At 40.7% G+C, this 21,518-nt stretch overlaps 1 protein-coding gene across 2 annotated transcripts in view; it reads right to left on the bottom strand.

Annotated features, from left to right (window-relative positions):
- The window catches only part of RPS6KA2 (ribosomal protein S6 kinase A2), a 183,166-nt gene that overhangs the window by 64,966 nt on the left and 96,682 nt on the right, over nucleotides 1-21,518 (bottom strand). For both annotated transcript variants that reach the window (XR_010372137.1, XM_064446922.1), the window contains exons 4-8: nucleotides 15,597-15,677; nucleotides 14,714-14,793; nucleotides 11,480-11,586; nucleotides 4,134-4,171; nucleotides 3,269-3,411 (exon numbers count right to left, since the gene is read on the bottom strand). Coding sequence is in view for 1 of the 2 variants with exons in the window: in XM_064446922.1 (XP_064302992.1) it covers nucleotides 3,269-3,411; nucleotides 4,134-4,171; nucleotides 11,480-11,586; nucleotides 14,714-14,793; nucleotides 15,597-15,677 (449 nt within the window). In the remaining variant the exon portion in view is untranslated. The remainder of the gene's footprint in view (nucleotides 1-3,268; nucleotides 3,412-4,133; nucleotides 4,172-11,479; nucleotides 11,587-14,713; nucleotides 14,794-15,596; nucleotides 15,678-21,518) is intronic.

The raw sequence follows: 21,518 nt of genomic DNA, 5'->3' as shown, positions 1-21,518 counted from the left end.
AGTCCCTCTTCAAAGAATAAAACAGACAAGGAAGTGTTTGGTTGCTCTTTTGGGCTAGGTTACAGGCCATTGTATCACTATCTGCCTCATATGTTCTTTCTATTGATCAAAATTTTAGGTATGAAAATTACACTGTTGCATACACTTCCTTTCAGTCTGTGGCTATGTCACCAACTGGTATATTTTCTTTCTATATTTCACATCATACTCCAAATTACTTAGATGGAAAGGTTAATAAATCGTTTGGATACCATTTCATTCTTTGCAGTTTTTCAGACTGGCAGAAACACAGCTTCCCTAACAGAACATACAACTGACAGATCAAGGAAAAGAAGGAGAAATAATGAGAGCGAAAGACCGTCAGAAAATCCTGCTGCACTTTTAGTGTATGGAAATACTCTCTTTCTGCCCCAACCAGTTAACTGTTTAAAAGTAAAAAAGATTGAACTAATTAAAGCTATTTTCCTCTAAGATGTCTGGTAGCACTCAAAGGCTTAAAGAATTAGCTTACAGTTAAAATGATTTTACTCTCTTTAACTCATGTGCTTTTATGCAGATTCTTATCTTTAATAATTTCAATCCATTGAATACCCTGGGGAGGGGATGAAAAGAGAGATGGAGGGGAAAAAAATGAAAGCCTAGCAAAAAACAGGTGGGAAGGAGCCAAGTTCATTAGCAGGTGAGAGAAAAACAATCTATGCACCAAATATAATGTCTTTTTAAATGGAGAGACAGTGAGAAGGCACAGCTCTCCTTCAAAACTAAACATATAATAAAAAAAAAAAATTAAAGGGTTGGGATATATTTATTATATGAGACATAACCTATTGATTTTCCTTTATAAGCATATGTAGTTCAGAAGTGCTGAGCATCCACAAATGCATTTGTGGCCATAAAAGATAAGGATGTTCCAATCCTTTTAAATTCAGGTAATGAATTACATTATTTACTTCGATTAATTGCTGTCAACCAGCTAGATCAGTGATGTAGGCCCTCCCCACACCAAATTTTCACTAGTTTTCACATTGCTTCCCATCCTTACTTTCTTTGGTGACACCAGTTGTCTACTTAGTGTAAGCCACACTTTAACACACTCTTTGGATTGTGGGCTGTAGTGTAATATATAGGTAACCAAAATAACTTCTGTGCCACAGGAAATGGAGCTGTATTAGAAGAGCAAGTTGCTACATTAATTTGTGCTTCCGGCTTGGTCCTGCTGGGGAGCCATGATAACTGTGGTGAGGTGCGATGTGCGCCACAGCTGCGGTGCTGTGCTGTGTTGCACTGCCCGCAGTGGCCATGCACTGAGCGCTTGGGTAGACCTGCAACCTGCACACTTCAGCAGAGAGCAGTATAGCCTTCGTTATCTGAGTATATCCCTGTGAGAGTAATAAATGCTCAAGGGACAGCACTGTGCTTGATAAAACTATTCTAGGAATAATTGCTTCAAAAAACCTACAGTGTTCATACAGCTTTTAAAAAATCACAGCACCACAAAACAACTTCTCCTTGATCGTCCCTTCGTCCTCCTCAGCAGCAATGGCACCACAGACTGAAGAGGCTGGATGGGTGTGGGAGGGAGCAGGTTAGCACCTGAAGGCCTAATTTTAGATGGCTGGCCTGTGGCAGGTTCAATACCTCTCTGAAAAACTTTCCTGACGCTGCATCCCAGCGTCTGCAGCACTCAGAAGGATGTTATTGGGTCCTTCTCATAAGCCGAGCAGTTCCACTGTAATTATCTTTCTCATAGCTCTTCTTGGAAAGCTTTTTCCAGGGCCTGACTTCGTAAGCAGTGGGGAGCTTTCTTCTACTCTCCACGCTAACTATATTTCACAGTGACTTTATTCCTATCTGCTCTTGGGGAAACATTACTCTTTAGCTTAAATAGCTCCTTTCTCTCTGTGATGTTTTTCCCTGGGATGTGTTCATAGATGGTATAGGTACTATACCATCTTTGGACCATTACTGGACTAATAAGCATCTTCAATTAATGAATTTCCCCTGCAACTCTGTATCGAATACTTTATTATAATGCAAGCACATGAGATCCATTTCATTTACTTTGTTTGGAAAAATACGTCTGTCTCATCAAGTAAAATACCAGATTAATCTAACATGACTGATTTTTTGTAAATTCAGGTTGCATTTTAACTAATTTTCCATTGAATTCCATGTATAAAATAATGAATGAGCACAGGTTTTAATATTTATTCCATTAAACTACTTTCAGAATAGCTTGCAGGACTCTTAAAAGTTAAGCAACAGTGTGGAAAAATTGCTACTTTTGTACAGTGTCGGGGAATGGGCCTTCTTGCCCTCTGGGCCAGATATTCTTTGGTCACAAATTACCACTGCTGAGCACTTACAAACAAAATTTCCCCTTTGATAGTTAATCCAATGCAAAGAAGTGTAAGAAAAAGATTATTTCCTAACTATCCTCTGTGCCAATTGATAGATTTGTGTCTGTTTCTGGTGATTTCCTCCCTGTGAAGAGAAGTAATTTTAAAACTGTTTCACATATGTCAGTTTAAAACTAGTTTCAGCATGCACTGGGGACAAAGCAAATGTCCAAAACTAGTCATAATAAGACACAGCAAAATGGTACAGAAGAAGAAAGGAGGATGACATGGTGCCCATATGTATTTGTTTTCTTTTCCCACCGGAAGAAAAGAGAGGTTCTTGAGTGACAGTCTCCCACCAGCTAATAAGACTGACTAGAAATCCATTGCCAGATAGTCCAAAAACTATCTGATTCTCATTAGTGGAACAAGAGCCAACAATGTTGTGAAGAAGATAAATGGTAAAAGAATCACTGAGGTCCTGTGAAACATTCAGAGTCCCTTTAAAATATGTCCTTTTTAATCTATATTTTGCAGAAAGAAAGAGTAAACTTCTGAGTTTCTTTAAGAGGATATCCCCAACCTCTAAAAATTGCTGCCTGGGGAATTGTTTCCTAATGGAAACCACATTAGTAGCTAGGCTACTTCTGAAATGCTTGAGCCCTTCTGAGCTTGCCCTGCCCTGTTACTGTGGAATGGAAATATTCATGTCTCACAGTAACCAACCTAGACAGCAGAGGACTGTGCGAAGAAATAGAGAGGATCTGGGGCAAAATGACACCTCATATACTGCCAGAAGCATCTGGTTCCCTATTGCTGATGCAACTTTCCTACCAACCCCTAATTGCTAAAAGCAGTACTTTCTTTCTGAGGGGTCTGATCACTCCTACAGCCACCCGTCCAACAAACAAACACAACTTTTCCATTACCATGAGTACGCCAAAAGACCACCAGTCGGCACTCTGCGTGTGTCCCCGGCGGTTGACCACCTCTGGGGCCATATACTCTATTGTCCCACAGAATGAATATGCTCTTTTGTCATGGTCGATGGCTTCTTTACTCAGACCAAAATCTAAATAAGTTGAAATAAAAAAGACTTGTCAGATCTTATTTACATTTTTGGTCACTTAAACTGTTCAAACAAAACACACCCACCAGCTGGTAAAGCACCCTTCTGTCTGCATGCAGAAAGGCCACAGGCACATGTGCGCTGAAGCCCTGCCTACAAGGAGCTCCTGGTTGGCATTGGTATTGACAACGTCCTGAAAGCAGGCGTATTATTTTCTCTGTTCGGAATGAGGTTCTGCCCAAAGCAGGAGAGTTTAAATAGACAGAAATATGTAGTTCAGGTTTGGTGAAGACAATGCTGGTAAGGATTCATGCTCAGATAACTAAGGTGTTAGGAATAATAACCCCAGATGGACAACAGTGAAAAGGATGGCCAGACAGCACCTCCAGGGTAGCAAAGGGATGTCCTTCCAGGTGTCCTCTGCACAGTGATAATTCAGAGAATTTAATCTGGAGTGGGCAGTCATAATGGAAGCACACTTCCATCCATGGTGGTAGGCAGCTAATCCTGCATGTTTCACATCAGTCAGGAGTAGAATTTTACCAAGAAAATGCTATGTTTTCCATCTGCTGTGCAGCATGGGGCTTGGTGAATTGCCAGAGAAGAGAACCCCAGCACTGACTTTTTGTAAGCAAACTCTTTTCCATGCAAAGATCAAGATGCTTGGAACACACTACAGAAAAAAACCCAGCTTGTAGACATTAAGTTTTTCATTCCTCACATACCTGTTATCTTAATGTGGCCCTCTTCATCAAGAAGAATGCTGTAAAGCAAAAAAAGCAATCATTCGTTCATTAGGCAGACACAGAATACAGTTAACAAACATGAATAAAACATGTTTAAGACAGGTAAGGAGATACGCAAGACTCAAATACATGTGTAAACAAACCCCCAGTGGATTATATGCCTCCAGAAAGAAAAAATGATCCTCACAGGTCAGTCTAATCTCATGTCTGAAGCACACATGGCCTGCGGCTGTTGCACAGGGAGCCTCTTTCTTACTCCATAGCATGCTCAGGGTGGGTATGCAAACTGAGCTCAGAAAGAACAGGGTGTTCGAAGCCAACAACTGCAGAGTATCTGGTTCCAGCAGGAGAAGGAGCTACAGGTTTTCTGCTGTTCTCATAATAATAAAGGCAATCACACAAATAATCAGGGCTTGGACTCAGTGTACCTAAAATTAACTCCAAAAGTAGATACATTCATGCTGAAGTAATAAAAGTGATCGTAGAGCATAATGACTAGTTACAGCCTAACTGCATGGATCTTAGCCCCTGCTAATTTATTCTGTCCGGAAGCATAAATGAAAATTCAGCCTGGAAGCCAAGTTCAAGTGCTCTCATGTTTGCCACCTGCCAACATATTTTATTTTCACAAAGGCACTCCAACATTTCTGTGAGAAAAATGGCTGTAGTTCACAAGAAAACATTGCTAGTCTTTATCGAAACAAGAAGGAACACTGAAACTGAAAAATAATGATTTTTGGTAACTTTTCCGCCTATAAATACCAACACAGTAATGAGGGTGGTGTTTCTTCAGTTCTAGTTAGATTTAGTATACTTCTCTTTTCAAAATGGTCTGGCAAGGGGTCAGCTATTTTATATTCCCCTTCTCTTAGAGAATCACTTTAATCCAATTATCCAGGAAGAAAACAAGACAGAAGTGAAACAAACACATTGGGCTATACTTTTGTGAAAGGTTGTCTCTGTACTGAAACATAATTGAAAAGAGATGATCTTCTATCATTCGTGTGTTTAGAACAGACTGTCATTTTTTAATTAATCAAACAAAGCCCAGCAGCTGAGTCACTGCTACGTGTTCAATAATTAAAGCCTTTTCTTCTTGATAAAAGCATCTTTACCTCTATTCTTTCTCCCCAGATTTTTGAAGCATAATTTTTAAGCACTAGCCTATAACAGGCAAGTTTAAATGTATTTTTGTGACTGCAATCCCTAAACGAGCGGCTTGTGCTTCAGAAGAGAACAGACTAAACCACCTGCCAGTGTGGAAGTGAGAATGGAGGTACCAACTCCAAAGATCTGGCTCTGGAAAAATGGCAGACAGAAATCACCCAGAATTTTGCCCCACACCCAGGAAGGCCCTGTGAATAACAATGGAATTCAAAGGTTGTGTGATTTTCCCCAGAAACATCTAGTTGATGTTTCATAGATTTCTTACTGAAAATCCATGCTGCTTTTCTATTTATACAATATATGTTTTTCATACCTTTGCCCCCATTAGAGGGTTTATACATTACCCTCAGTAAAGGGATGGAGGCAATACCAATGCAGCTGTCAGACTGGTAATACTGTCTTAGGCTAAGTGAGCCAGAAGCATACAGCAGACTTTCTCACACTGAATGTTTGCATGAGCAGCAAAATGAATGGACCCTGGTTTCCTATGGATGTGTATCCTATATCCCCTAAAACATGATCTGCAGTTCCCTCTTCTGTCTTATGTTCCCTAAACACCCTTACACAGAGCCCTCAGCTGCCCACAGCTTCCCCTGCGGCCCTGGCAGCACCCTTTGGAAATCCGGGTGTTTCCACATTTGACATCCGCCAACACATATAACACCACAGTTATGAACGGAAAATTACATTTGATGTAAAAAGAAAATAGTATGCTAACAATGAGAAAAAAGATAACTGTTGCACTGAATTAGCTTAGAGCGACATTAAGAAGCAAAGAAAAATGTACCTGCTTTTAAACATCCGAATAACAACAGACAAATAATTGTCCTTTGTGGAAGAAAAATTACTATCTGATCATACTTCCTGTCTTTTCTTTTTATCTTTATCGCTTTACAGTTCCTTTTTACCCCACACTGTCCATAATTACTTTAGCTATGGTTTGCAGGATCAGCTAATCTGAAATAAGCTAGTATTATTTTGTGGAAGGGGAAAAAAGAACCAGAAGTTATTAATGTGATTCAGGCTTGAGAAGAATCTCTTGTTTAAATCAATGTTTTGAAATTATAAAAAACACAAGAAGTAGACTACTTTCAAATGTTAAACTAGGCTATAATCCCATTGAGTGATAACATTTCACTATGAGATTTTTCCACTTTATTCGTTCAGTTTAAGGTTTGAGTATGTTTACAGGATACTATCATTGTCAACCTATTCTTTATTTCAAAACAATAACACCATTTTAGCCTCAGGATCATCCCACAAACATTCAAACTGCTTTCATTGACCTCACTTTAAAAGTATGCCCTGAGAAAAAAAAGGCTGAAAATCTCCACGTCAGAGGCTGGGAAGCTAAGCTAGTAGCAGGGGAACGACATACTCCAAGTTACAGGAGAAGCTCATAGTACAGCTAGGACTCCAAACTCCTTAGCAGTTTTTTTTGCTGCAACTTTAGTACAGGGATAAAAAGCCTGTGTTATTAGTTGTTGACATTATTTTATAGTGATTCTTAAATCAAGGCCACAGCAATTCTCTCCCATTTCTCTCTCTCATTATTTTTAGTTTTGAGTCATGTCTTTCAGGCTTCACTTTGAACTCCAACATACCCAAATCATTGTGAAGTTCTGCCAAATCTATTAAAGCTGGAACTCTGGGGTGGTTGGTTTTTGTTTTTTGTTTTTTTTAATTATTTAAGTTTCTTTCCAAGTCAGCTCAGTTGTGCCGAAAATTCAACCCACGCTTTATGTTTTTCAGAGATTGTAGCCAAAATTCCAGGTTGGAAAGAAAACCTGATGCTTCATAGGGTTTAATTTGATTGCAGGCTTAGGTGTGAAAGTACCAGATAAAGCAAGGTATTCAAATAGCTCCCAAAGAGATGAAGATTCTCACAAACTGTGCCCCTTTTGTGACATTTCAGTGTTTGCATGACCCCATACTATCTCACCATGCTGAACAGTCTTACGCCAAACTCACCTCTGCTGTAGCTTCATTGACTGCTTATTTCGATGGAAGATGATGGTGATTTTCCACCAAAATATGTGTCCTTTACTGATCATCGTGATCAGCTATGCTCATGAATGAATTGCCATGGTTTACAACATGCTGCATTAAGCAGTGGTGGTTTCTTTTTTTTTTTTTAATATAGTTCAACAATTCTGGAGTTGTTATATGAGCAGTTATATGAGCTGTCCCTTGTACAGACAGCTGAGGGCATTACAATGTAAACACTCCTGGTTAATCAAAGCCCCTATGACAGAACTGTATCAAGGTGCATATGGGTACCGGGAGATAGAAAAGGGGGGAAAAAAAAAGTCTGTGTATTCTCAGAAAGTAGAGTTACTTCTAAGCCACTCGTACCCTTAAACCACAGCATAAGAAATAACATATGCATCATATACTACTATATAATAAGTTGTCATTTTTTCTACGTCAGTATAGCCATTTTTAATAGCTTGATCCTGCAGTTCTTAAACAGAAACATGCCTCACCATGTAAGTAACTCCACTGGTTTCAGTGTGACTGAACAGTACCTTGTTCCGCAAGGGATGCCACTGAAACCACCAAGACAGCTCAAGAAGAATTTGCCTGCAACAATTTAAGGGAAGAAGCATCTGCTTGTTCTAAGCAAGACTTTAACCAGAAAACTCAGTTGCGTGCCTTTTTGAAGTAAGTACAGCTAACTTTACAATGACTCCCAGAGTATATATTCTGCTTGCACTTCAAATTAATTCATAGCTTTGAATTGTTAATATGGATTTTTGCTGAGGGAATCTTAAAAAAATGCTGAACCTTAAATTTTAACGTACTGAGGGTTCTTTCAAGTGGTCTGAACAGTGCTATTTCCTAACTAGTCATCTTTGACATAAACAATTCCAATGAGCTTCCAAAAGGAAGGATACTTACGGAGCTGACTGAAACAATCTCAGATCTATCAGCACTTAATTCTGTGAGCTTCTGGAGGACAGCAAAAGCACTGAACAGTGAAAGAAGGTCAAATATAGTGCCTATCTTTTAACAAAGGGGGAGAGAGAGAATTGGGAAATTACAAACTAATTCACTTATCTCCAGTTCTGCAAATCTGATAGTGTAAACTTTGTGCTCCAATCAGACTGGTAACGCTTCTCCTGAAGACGTGGTTGTAATTCTGCACATGCACTTCAGAGGAGATACGGATCAAGAGAAACCAAAAGGGGGAATGAGAATGACTGAACACCCAGAAAGACTGACTGGTGAAGAGTTTGGTAGCTGGACTGTTTAGGATACAGAAGAGTGGTCCGAGGACACGGACGTGCTTGCAGTCCCCTGAGCCTGATGCTGAGAACAGAACGAGCTGGCTGTGGAGTCTAGCAGGGCAGGCCAAGGAGCAATGGCCTGCAACTGCAGCAAAGAAATTTCAAATTAGCTACTAGGAGCAACTCTCTAGATGTACAGCTGGTGGAGCATTTCCAAAAGGCCTCCTATGGAGACCATTGAGTCTCCACCAGCTATTTTAAGAATAGGTTAACAACACACCTGTAATGACCTTGAAATATTTGACCCTTCTCAGAGGCAAGGGGAGGATGAGAACATCCTGGGATGGTCCTAGATTTCTTTCATTGTCTTATTTAGAGAGCTATCCTTCCCAGATGTAACTTAAAAATATAGCACTTTTTTCCCTTCAGAATGCTTTTTTTTCCCTGTTATACCTATTTTCTTACTCTAAACCTAAAGTTCTAGTGAAATCATAGTCTATCATGCTCTGCTGTCTCAGGCATGGCTACATAAAGGCTTTGCACTTACAAAGTTGCTTTTAAAGGTTATGGTTTTCAATCAAACATACACTCTGATTTATCCCCACGTATGAACTTCAGTTATACCAGTCTGGGCCATTCCCTTTCCTGTACAACAATAGTTATACTCATGTAAAGTCATTTTGTACTACACCAGTTGTATCCAGATTCAACTGTAGCACTGGTATCTGTGTAACTATACATCAAAGACCAAAGACCATAAACCATACATTCAAAAGTTAGGAAATACCAGAAAGAGGGCTGCCACCTTAACTTTACAGAGTGATCTCACTGTATAAAGGTCTTTAATTACATGATGATGCTTTTTGTTTTCTTCCAGAGAGCTCTTGCCTCGGTTGGCAGAACAGATAATATACTCAGGGATTTTAGCAGAGTGGCACAGTGAAGGGGATGGATGGCTGGTCTTAGCTCAGACAGAAATGCACAGAGAACTGGGTTCCATCTTTGCCTCTTCGACATGTTTCTATGTGACAATGGCAAATTAGTGACACCTTCCTTTCTAAGGTGAGCTCTGATTTCTCAATTCACTGATTGTTGATTTGAGACACTGCAGTTTGGTCTGCAGAAATTTTAAGTGCTCTCATTTGCAGCTGGAGTCAGTCAGAGAGATGTGCTTTGAAATGTAGAGTGACACACAATGCTGAGACTTCTGAAAAATCAGGCTCTCAGTATCTCAAATACAGTGAATAGTTTTGACATGCACTTAACTTTCCTCTCGGTTTCTAACTTCTCCTAAAGCAAAAAATTACGGCATGTGCCTATAAATGTAACAGCACCGTGACTTGTATTTGAATATATGGGCTCATATCTGGATACCTTCTAACAGCAGCTTCATATATCATGTGTTGGCTTGCAAAACAGCTTCATCTAACGCCAGAAAGAAAAGTAGTGCGTGATTCATACTAACACACACTAGAAACTAAGTTTAAAACTAAGAACCTGTAATTGGAGTTATTCTATTATGTACATGTTTGTTGATGCTAAATGAATAAAATAGCAATTCAGAACAAAGTTGAAACCAAAGGGCTGTTGGCAGACGATGCAAGACCGCATGGCAGCAGCAGCTATGGTGTGACCGCTGCCTACCTGCATTTCACACTGTGTAACAAACTGCTACCTTTATCCCTCCAGTGGTTTAATTTGGAGGGTGACTTCCTGTATTTGCCAAAGACTCTGGTTTTCAATTTTGGTTGCGTAAATGGGCAAGACTGGAAATTCTGGTCATCTGTGAAAGGGTCTCTAGCCCACAGGACTGAGAGCTCTGGTTACGTACATCCGTATGAAGCTGTCCTACTGCTGTTACTGTTGTAACCAAAACATAAAATTGAATTTAAAGTTTGAGTCACATAGTACTTTGTGGTAGATAAATACTCTCCTCCCCTTCAACTTCTCACCTACAAAATTCACCTTCCATTACTCTTGGTCTCTTACTTTGTCCACAAGTGTGAAAGCAATAGCACTCAATTTTAAAGAAAGAGCTGCATATTTTTGAACTTCATGTCACAGAAGAAAAAGGCTGCTCTGCTGTTATACTTTGGGACTGTAAACAACAGCCAAATAGATTGCTTTCAGTTGTCATATTTTTTAAATGTTGGTGACCATTACATTAAAAAGGCTTGTAATTTTGAAATGTTGAAGCCTGCTTTACTGGAGCCAGCACAGAAGATGCAGGCAAAGCACCAGGCAAGTGGCACGGAATAAAAACAATATCACATCACTCCCAGTGTCAGCACTGAGGTTGTAATTTAGTCTATTAACGTGCCACAAAGAAGAAAGAGAAAGGAAAAACCTCCACAGTGCCACATTAGGAATAGAAAATAGCTGCAAATATAAGCAGGAATAATTCTTGGGAAAATATTTTGGATCATTAACGAAAGTGTTTTTAAAATTCTGATTACCATGTCTCTCATGAGCTAATATGCACACCGGTTTTCAGAGATGCTCATTTACTTCAAAAAATGTCTGCAATAAAACTGAACGGTGGAACAACATATTTATTATGAGCTGGAAGTGGAGTTGCTTTGAGCAGTTTCTACCACACCAAGGGGAAGGCCAGACTAAATGCTGCAAATGGACAACAGTGCTACTGAAGTCAAAGGCCCAGAGATCTGAATCCAGTGCTGAGATCATTCACTGAACTGAAGGCCAGGCACACAGAGGCCACATCATACGAGAACAGAGTTGAAGTATTTGGCCTCATGCTAAAATGATATAATAGGAAGATCCTACTCCTGTTGGTGAGGGTCTCATGTATGGCGTCTCACATACAAGAAGGAAGGACACCTTTTCGCTTACTAGCATGACAAGGAGCAGAAACAACCTAACAGCTCGCATATTTATGTTTTGGTTTGTTCTTTCTCATTAACTTACTTTTCTGGTTTTAGATCCCTGTAAATAATTCCAAGACCATGGAGATGGTCTAACGCCAAGGCCAGCTCAGCTAAATAGAACTTGACATCTTCTTCTGTAAACATCACCTAGAGAGAAGGAAGAGAAGAACAAAGAACACGTCTATTTACTGGACAATGGTGGGCTGGCTTGCGTTACACAGACATGGAGAAAGAATTGCCTAACTCAGGAATGCTGGAAGAACCATCATATCAGGTTCAATTTTCCATAATTTGCCTGAGCTCACATTAACAATTCTTACCAAGATCCTCCTCATAAAACAAAACTTGATCTCTTGAGTACTTCTGTTTCATAAACCATGCTGCTCTCATTTGTCTGTTTGATCTGTTTAGATGCCGTCATGTTGCAATAATATGAATAAGGTTCTAACTCCTAAGCCTTTGGAAATGAATGGCAAAATTCATTGTGTTCAGTGCAGCCCTTATTACTTTCATATCTCTTAATTTGCTAAAATCTTGGCGTTTGGTTACCGAATTCCCACAAAATAATGTGGGATAATGTCTCTGGGGAAGTGAAATGTTTCTTACTTTAGAAACAAAACCACATTTAGTTCCCAAACATGAGTAGAATATACAGCATTAAGAGACTCAGAGACAGATTTAAACCCCAATGCATTGAGGGTCCAAGGAATCTCAGTGCAGATGCCCTAAGCAATGCTGTGCTGTCTAACATTCAGGGCCTGATGAGGTCTAAACTGAGGGCAGTTGTTTCCTTTCTATAGCTGATACCGCTACTACTTACACTGTAAGCTCTATTTTAGGTGGGAAGAAACTCCTATCATTGAAAAAAACATTAAGCTCAGAAAAATTGAGCTAAGATGGCAAGAACCCCCTTTGGTTCAGCTTTTTTTATATCCCAGATGATATTAACTTCTCTTTAATTAAATTTCATTATGTACAGCAATAATAATGCAGAGAAGCTGATATATTGCATACACAATTGTGAATACTATGTATGACAAAAGTAAAATGAGTCAGCTCAATAAAAATTTACGTCATATGTAAATGTAAATATCTACAGTAGAAGTTGCTGATCTTATTTTTAAAATTAAGTCTCTGCTCTTGGAGAGGGGCAGCCACAATACTTGAGTGCTCTTAGAAGCTGCAGAAGGCTGAGAGCTAAAATAGAGGATTCAGAGAACAGACGTCACATAATTTAATTAAGAATATCACTGCAAAGGCTAGAAAGAAAAAAGATACACAAGCAAAAACTCTGACTAAATATTTAATTGGTCTGAACATAAAAATGGCATTAATTATAAAAATAAATTTAAATTATTCATAGGGTTTAATATAAATAATGTAGGCAAGAGATGAAATCATTAGAATCAGAGAAAATCTTATCTATACAGATACACCCAGCTAAAGTCAGATGTCTCAGAAAGACAGAGCAAGAGAGAGACAAGCTTTGCACGAACGCATGCTGTAGTATACAGGATCTGGCTGAAATCAATACTGGTGGACCAAGCCCGCAATTAACAAACTGCAGGCAGTACAAGCTTTCCCATAGGGTCTTCCCTTGCGATACTTTGCCACTACTAAATTGCTGTGAAGTATAAGTAGACAAGATGAGCTGCAAACACTGAAAAAAGAAGTATGTATAAAAGGGCTGTCGACTTAAAAGGACTCGATAGTAAAAACAGAGAAATCAACAGATTGCACTGGAAAAGCTTTGGGGGAAAAGTGAAGTTTTAAGGGAGTACAGAATCCGAGCTGTTCTCTTTCACTTTCAAGTTCCCTAACTGCAGAACGTATAGCTGCCCTCTGTAGGCAAGAATCACTTTTCCTCTCTTCTCCCACAAAACCAGAGAGGCCCTTGCTAGACAGCATGCTGTGTCGCTAACAAAGCCTGATTTCACGACGAACAGCAGAAAGATATTTTTATTTTCTTTAATCTTTTTCCTCATAATAAAAAAACCTGCTGCCATGTACTAAGTAGTTATAGGAGCATCATTACTTGGCAGTGTAGTTAACCTGTTGTTTATGTCTTCTTGCATTAGCAAACAAGCCTTGAAAGCAAATACTTGGGCTCCCAAGCTGTGGCACACACAGCAGCCTGCAGCATGTCACTGAACCAGAAATCAGATGGGGGGGGAAAAAAAAGCTAGAGAGCTTTTGAAAAAAGTACTGTTTTCACAGCTTTTTTAGTCCATCGGTAATTCCTCAAATCAAGAAGAGCAAACATGGCTTCCTCTCAAGATGGAATTTGAAAGATCCCTATTTTACCTCTAAAGACTGTGTGTTAGGTGGTTGCTGACACCCCTGTCCCCACAGCCTGGAAAGAGACCAGGGGCTGGGGACATCATGTTGGTGACAGAGAACACCGGGGCGCAGGCAAGGACCTGGGGGTGGCCGGGCTGCCTCGCTGGAGCCTCCCATACTGCCTGCAGGACTCTGTGATGCTAAATGCAGGCAGATAGCTGGCTTGAAGAGGCATTTCGAGACACAAGCAAGTGCTACAGAAACCTAGAAAACCTGCTGCTGCCTCTCTCTACAGGCATTAGCGAGGCTCTAGTTTTGACTATTTCCTGGCCGCCTTTTTCTCTAGCAGGAGCATCTCCCCCGGGGCAGGAGCTGCAGAGGACAGGGAAGGGATAGAAGGCCAGGTAGGTGATGGAAGCAGCAGCTGTCCCCAGGCAGGCAGCAGGAGAGCTGGTGAGAAGTGTTACAGCCAGCTTCCAAGCCCTGGGGCAGCACGTAGACTCCGACCTGCTCCCAGCAGCTGCTGCAAGGGATGGCTCTTTCCCTGCTCACCAGCTGATGCCCCGCTGTCTGCACGCTTGCTGCAGGGGTTGGTCCCTGACCTGTGGCCATCTCTTCTTTCTGCTGGCAGCGGTTGTGTTTTTCCAGCAGTTCCCTGCCCATGTCCTGGGCAAAATGTATTGAGGCTTGATTTCTCAAGACTTTCTCATCACATCCAAGACATATTTTGTAAACAAAGAGTCTGGGGTTATTTTGCTATGGGAATGGCTTAGTACCAGTGCAGCTTTCTCCAACAGTGATGCTTACATGCTATTTGCTGCAGTACCTATGGCATAATTCAAACACAATTATTAAGAACACATTTAAAGATACAAGTGTATGCATCTACATAGCAGGACTATTCTAAAGGCCATTCTTCATTTCCAACAACTTCATCTGAGTTCTGCAAATCAGGACAGTCTTTCATTTCTAAAGTTAAAATCTATCAGCTTACCTCTTTGGAGAGTCTTGTGAAAAGGTCCCCTCCCCGCAGGAAATCTAGTATTAGATACAACTTTCCCTCTGTTTGAAATGCTGCATTAGAAAAGGATGGAGATGTTGGAAGTTTGAATCAAGAGAAAGTCTCCAAAGAATTAATCGTGTTGACTAGCAGTGTATCACTTATGCCATTAGTTTCACTGTCATTTCAGCACTTCAAGAACAGAAAAATTTAATTTCTCTGTAGAACTAAGCAATTGAGCTTAGACTATGGGAAAAAATGCTATCAGCTGAGAGACAATGATGCATTACTAACGTATTCTTTTCCATGCTAAGCACCTATGAATTAATACTGCTTTCCATTGCACAAGATACCAAGAGTGACTGAGGGCTAGGCATAGAGAGGAGCTCCCAGGTTTGTGTGAGGGAAAAGCCCACACTATCCAAAATGTCCTCAGAAGACCCTTTATGGTAATAATGGGGCTCCTCAGGGAGCTGGTGAGGCAGAGGAAGCAATTCCAGAAAGACACCACATTCACATACACAAATTTAGACTGGTGCTGATTATTCAAAATAGTTTTCATTTAGATTCTCTGGTTTTCTAAACAATACCTGATAGCAGGTGAAGGGGTTGGCAGATGTATACTCACCAGCTACCCCACCAGCACAATCTATCACGTTAGACATTATGACAAATGTATTTTGATGGAAGAATGGCTAAAACGTACTTATACTGAAATTCTCCTTTAGCATAAATAAAGAATTTCACACAAGTAGCCTCTAAGACTTTGTTAGAGTCATAAGTAGGCAGGGCGTATCTGTACAAAATCATAACACATCTAGTTACAATTCACCAACCAATTTAAGAACAAATATGAATTATATTTTATTATAGTTACCATAATGAAGCTTGACTATGAAAGGATGATTCACTTCTGCCAAAATATCTCTCTCCATTTTTGATCGTACCCGATCCCGAACTATAAAGAAAGAACAATAAGAAGACCAACTTATTAAGAGGCAGCATGGTCACGCGATATAATACTGAAATGAGGTCCAGGTGATTTGGATTCTGTTTCTCACTCTGCTGATGACATGTGGTGTGACTTTTGGCAAATCACGCTACTCTCTGGTGTCCCCTTTTTCTGCCTGTCTTGTCTATGCAGAGTAAGCTCTTCAGGAAGGCACTGTGTCTTCCTCTGTAGAGAACTGCCCTAACTAAAAGGATTACAGTATTAAAAACAACAGGAATGTGATTGCACTTTGCAAAAGAGAATATTAATGTGAAAATTAAAACTATATCAAATTAATAACTCTGTCTCATTTAAGATTAAACGGAATGTACCAGTCCCAGAGCTTGTTGGGTTAACCTTGTGCAAATTAACTTTTTATATTGTGCTGATGCTAGCAGTGTTTATGAGATATCACTGAATAGCACTCTCTGGAAATGATTTATATAAAATATTTTTAGCTTCCAATAAACCACCCAAACAATCAGTAATAAAGAAAAAAGGCTGATTAAAAATAGTATAAAACTACTACTATGTTTGGAGATAAATTACTGTGTGATAACAGTGAGAAAACCACTTTTTGTTGTTGAGATGAATAGAGAATAACAGAAAAAAATAGTTACGGGGTGAGCTGGGTTCAAATTAATCAAAATTAATGCTGAAGATTTCATAGCAAAAATGTTTAGCAGAATGTTCAGATATTGAGGAGGATTCAAGTCCTCTCATTATCAGCTCTTGATCTTACAGGTTTATTTTTCAGTCAAACACAATTTTACTAACTCCATAATGAAAGCATTGAAAGTTTCTTATTTCTCTGCATTACACAATGCCAATATGCTTTTCTGCTGAAAGCATCTACAAGGAATGTTATGAGACTATTTTAGGTGGTAAAGCCTAAGATCTCAAGGAGATTCTGTCATCGCCTGCATGTGTCATGGATCTGCTGAGAAGCTGAGTACTCTCAGCATCCAAGTAATGAACATGCCCCAGTGAAACTACATATTCTGTTGCTGTACTTTAGAAATTGATCCACAAAACCAGGTCTGAAACAGCTGATCTGAAAACCTTAAACAGGAGTGGAAGGACACTTGGATTTCTTGCTATTTTGATGCTTTATTTAGGTCAATACCCACGTAAGCTTTTCTACCTCACACAACCTAAGCTACCTTGTGTCTAAAAATCAAAACCAAGGGAATCTCAGAATCTTAATCTTATCTCACGAGTAAAAATCACACATCATACACTCACAAAATGTTTAGCCTATGTGAATGCAGAGTATTTCTCATGCTGTGGATCAGCTTTGTCCCAGACAGGAATTCTTATTGGAGAGGTCAGCATTGCTGAACAATCTACGTGGGATATTTCCCATTAAGCTTGGTTAGATAGCCTAATAAAGTGCCTCTCTGCACTTGCACTGCTAAGTTGTGAGAACAGGTTGGCAGAATGGCATTGCATCCTCCTGTCCCCATCATTTCATCCTCTGAACAGGTAAAGGCACAGCTGGGCAGCAAGGCGCTTTGCTGAAGTCCCCGGCGCTGTGCCCTGCTCGCTGCTTGGTGGTTACAGGCTGTGGCCCTGTCAGGCTGCCATGTCACCCTCCTCCCCACATGTATACAGCATGCCTGGAGGCAAAGAGCCATTGAATGACATGCCTATGTCACCACAGAAGACACCTCATAATCTCGAGCCATGGCCCCATAACCACTCTGAACCTAGCCTCCTTCAAAGCTATTGTAATCACTACCTTCACAGTGGCTCCCAAAAAAAGAGAACTGGAACCTTCAATCAGGATTACAGCTTGGCACGTAAGTTGGTGGCCTGCCCTGCCCATCTTCCAGCATCAAATACTACCTGATTTGAATGCTTGGAAGGCAGGAGGTACACAGGCCCAGATTTTTATGCAGTCCTATCACCAAAGAACCTATTAATCACATTCTTGAGAAAGGCAAATCCACTTGCTTTCTCCCACTTTATTTTTCTTACCCTATTACTTCCATATGCCTGGGCCATGCCTGATTTTAACCTCCAAAGTAGTCTCCCCAGAGGTATCTACCTGCTTGCACCAGCTTATGTATCATAGGGCACTGTCAGAGTCAGTTATTGTACTGTATGCTGCACATCCATTGTCATGATATTTAATAAATATGCAAGGTTAAATCCCTTCTCCTTTGTGGTTTATTATTAATTCTGTAACAGCAGGAAGATTTATTTTCTCTTATTCCAGATATACCTAGGAATTCCCCTGCTCTTTTGCCCTCTTGAATTTTTGGGATGGAGGCAACGTGAGTCTGATATGTATGAGGAAGAGTTTTAAGAAGAGATGACGCTTTGACATAACATTTCAACAGCATAAGGCTGTCTCTGTCTACCTCCTCTGTCATCTTCCAGGTAAAGTGAGTGGGAAAGTGCCTCTCTTCTGCACTTCAGAGATTTTTCCAGTAGTCAGTGGTCTCAGTCTGCTCTGCTGAGGGAGTCTCCCTTCTAGTTCTTACATCCTGGCAGTCAGATAATCAGATTTAATTTGCTCAAGCATGACCTGAATTAGTTCTGGCTGCTTATTCAGCCTGCAAGTTCCTGGCTACAGAGGGACTCCTCCGGCAGTATGGGGAGAGGTGAACAGGGTCTGAAGAGCGGCTGCAGTGCCAGGCACGATGAGGCCTGAACATTAAAGATATTTTCTTCCACGCAGGTGACCAAGCAAACATGCATGTCTTTGCTTAGTCTCATTTGGGGATAAATGGACATGTACCACCAAGAATTCCTCCACTCATGTCCAGGATGACTGGATCTCTGACAAGGACCTATTTCTGTGGATTCCTTTCTGAGTGAATCCCTTTTCTCTGATGTTCTTATCAAAGAGCTGCAAAAGCAGCACTGGAGCTCAGGAGCCTCGGGGAAGGTGACGGAACGGCTCAGTTCTGCACCACTCAGCACAGGGCTGGGCTCTCCCCGCACAGGCACCTGCAGGGTGCTGTGGAACAGCCTCTCCTCACCTGCCCACCCCTTGGTGATGGCAAGGGGTGCACACCAAAGGTGCAGAGGAAAGTGCAAATAACTCAGCTCCCCCATCCTCATTTTGATGACTTGCAGGGGTCTGTCTCAGTGGAGCACACAGAGAGGGGAGCACAGGCAGCTTGGGCAGGTAATGCTTGCACCAGACGTTTACCTCTATCATTAAAATGCTCATTAGAAATAGTGTTCATCTGCTCTTGCCCTTTCTACTCAGTATTGAAATTGGTTTAAAAGGTGGGGTTTGCCACTTATCTGTAAATTATATGTTGGACAGAGGCAGGGAGCATAACCTGGAGCAACGAGCACACAGTCATGAAGAATGTTTGCATGATCTTGGACAAATTAGCTATCCCTGAAATAATCCCCGGTGTCACAAGGACAGAAGAGACCAGACTGATGCAGCCTGTAACAGCAGAGGAAGCACCTGCTACCCTGAAAGCAGGTAAAAAAAGCTCCCATTTCCAGGTATTAACATGGTATGAAAGAGAAGTGGAGGCAGCTGAGGATACATGCAGATAAATAGAGCTTATCCACGTCTCCCTGTCTAGCTCTGAACATCAGAGAGGAGGATGTTACTGCTTACTTTATTTAACACTAAATGCTTAAGGAGAGGGTTTTATTTAAGGTATGAATTTGTATTTCTTGGGCTGTTTTAATAACCACAAAGTACAGAAGGAAAAGGACAAAAGGGAAAAGTATATTCAGAGCATCTTCCAAGGAGAGAAGAAAAGTTCCTTCTCAGTAATGGGCTAGCTGTATATTTTCTGAATAAGAAAATAAAACCATAATCCTGCTTCCCTCTCTGAAGCTCTCATGATATCAACTTTGACTGAGATTTAAATATGGAAATATAAATTAAATTTCAGCCAATGAACTTCTTGTCCATATATCTCACCTAAAAACTAAGAGTCAGTGCATCTCTGAGTTATGTACACTGTCAAGTAATTATGATCTACGGACATCCCTTGATGTGCATGTTTTCAGTTCAGCAGGATGTCGAGCCAACGCAATGAGAACTTTAATTAGTGAAACCATAGCCTACAGGAGCTGTAAAGAGGGAGTTTATAGAAGAGACACTAATTTATTCACTGTAATACTGATTAAAATTTATAGCTAATTCACCATAACGGGAAAGTAACTTGTCATGGATCTAGTGACTGGATAGCTGAGCTGAAGTCACAGCTCTGTGAAGATAAACAACATTCAGCCACAGGTTTCAGTGGAGCCAGAGTGTTGCTTCTGGGATCTCTTTGGCAAAGAATAACTTCCAAACATTTTTATTTAGTAGTACTCTTCTCACTGCTGCCCAAAGTAATTCTTAGTTCTACTAGAAGAAAATTACCCTGAAGCTATCTATCTTCTCAATTTGTGTGTAATACTTTGCTGGTCTTTCCTCTGTCTTCAGACTTACCTGGAGTAAAAGTTGATGTTTCTACTTCAAGAGAAGTAATTTTCAATTTAACTTGCAGTGCAGTTTTTGTTTTGCATATAGATTTGGCGTTGCAAGGCATGAGTGTTTTATCTACAGCCTTGTACAAGCTAACACATGCATCAAATTTAAATTGGTATTAATTTAACTTTCAAGTGTCAAATAAAAATGAAATAGCTTTTCCTTCTGCCGTCCTTCCTGGGCTGAAACCCCCATACGCCCTGCATGAGTCCCACACTGTGCTTCCCTTGATGCCAGCTGGATCCTGTCAGGGCATGGATGCTTTAAGTTAGTGCTTCTGTGACTGATAGCATTTTCCACTTATGACTTTCCTCTTTAAAGGGTTTTTGTAGAGAGAGATCCAGCAAGGGAGAGCATATTACAGATATCTTAATGGAAGGGACTGCCTTAGCTAAGAGCACTGAGCTGCAAATCAGACTTGATAAACAGCAGAATCCTCAATGCAGTGAAACCCATCTTGGGCTCACCCACAGGAGGAAACATGACATGGTGCATCAAGGCTAAGAGATAGGAGCCGAGGTGTATGTCTACGAGGAAGACCAGCGTGGAGCAAGGGAGTGTGTCTGCCTCCATCCTGCCTGTTCTGGGGTTCTGCAACTGTACATGGAGCTGTGCTTTGGCTGCCCCTGCAGATGGTGTGGAGACGTATGCAATATATTCCGCCTTCCTCCATAGATGCTGAACTCGGGTGTTGCTCTCACCACTGTCAGTCAACAGCACGGGATGCTAGAGCCTCGTAGGTGAAATACTTTCCCTATGTGTTAGCTGAGGTCCAGCACAATTCTACTTTGCTCATGGCTACAGTTGGCTGCCTGTTCACACACTATGAACATCTCTGATTTACTGACGTAGCCTCACAAATGCAAAAAAAGCACTTAGACTCTCCAATACACTTCTAGAAATAGTTAATCGACTTCTAGCCTAAATCCTTTTTTAAAAAGGGCATGGAGATAGCTTTTATGAGATCTACAAGGCATCTAAAGCTGAAGATGGTTCTACCACTCTTCAATCGCACTAAGGTGATAACTCTTATTCTTTGTAAGTTGGTGTTAGGTACATAGATCCTTTTATACCTCTAGTCCCAATGTGAATACCTGCTGGCTGCCTTGAGGCACAGGAGCCTGGTTCATCCCCAGAGTCCTCTGAGGGTGGCTCAGGGCAGGACCTGGTGCTCTGGTTGCCCCTCTGAGTGGGCCACTCTCTCTCCATTGATTTTGGAGACAACCTTCTTGGTGTCACCAGGCTGAAATTGGCATTTGAAAGCTTTGTATTTTGGGGGGAAACTAGGAATGGGTTGTCAGATGATGCCCTAGCGGCTCATCCTTATGGCCTTTTGTCCACCCCCTATA

Source organism: Phalacrocorax carbo, chromosome 3, assembly GCF_963921805.1.
Source record: "Phalacrocorax carbo chromosome 3, bPhaCar2.1, whole genome shotgun sequence".
NCBI classification, from domain to species: domain Eukaryota; kingdom Metazoa; phylum Chordata; class Aves; order Suliformes; family Phalacrocoracidae; genus Phalacrocorax; species Phalacrocorax carbo.
The sequence above is the reverse complement of the archived record's forward strand: the minus strand, read 5'-3'. Positions and strand labels throughout refer to the sequence as shown.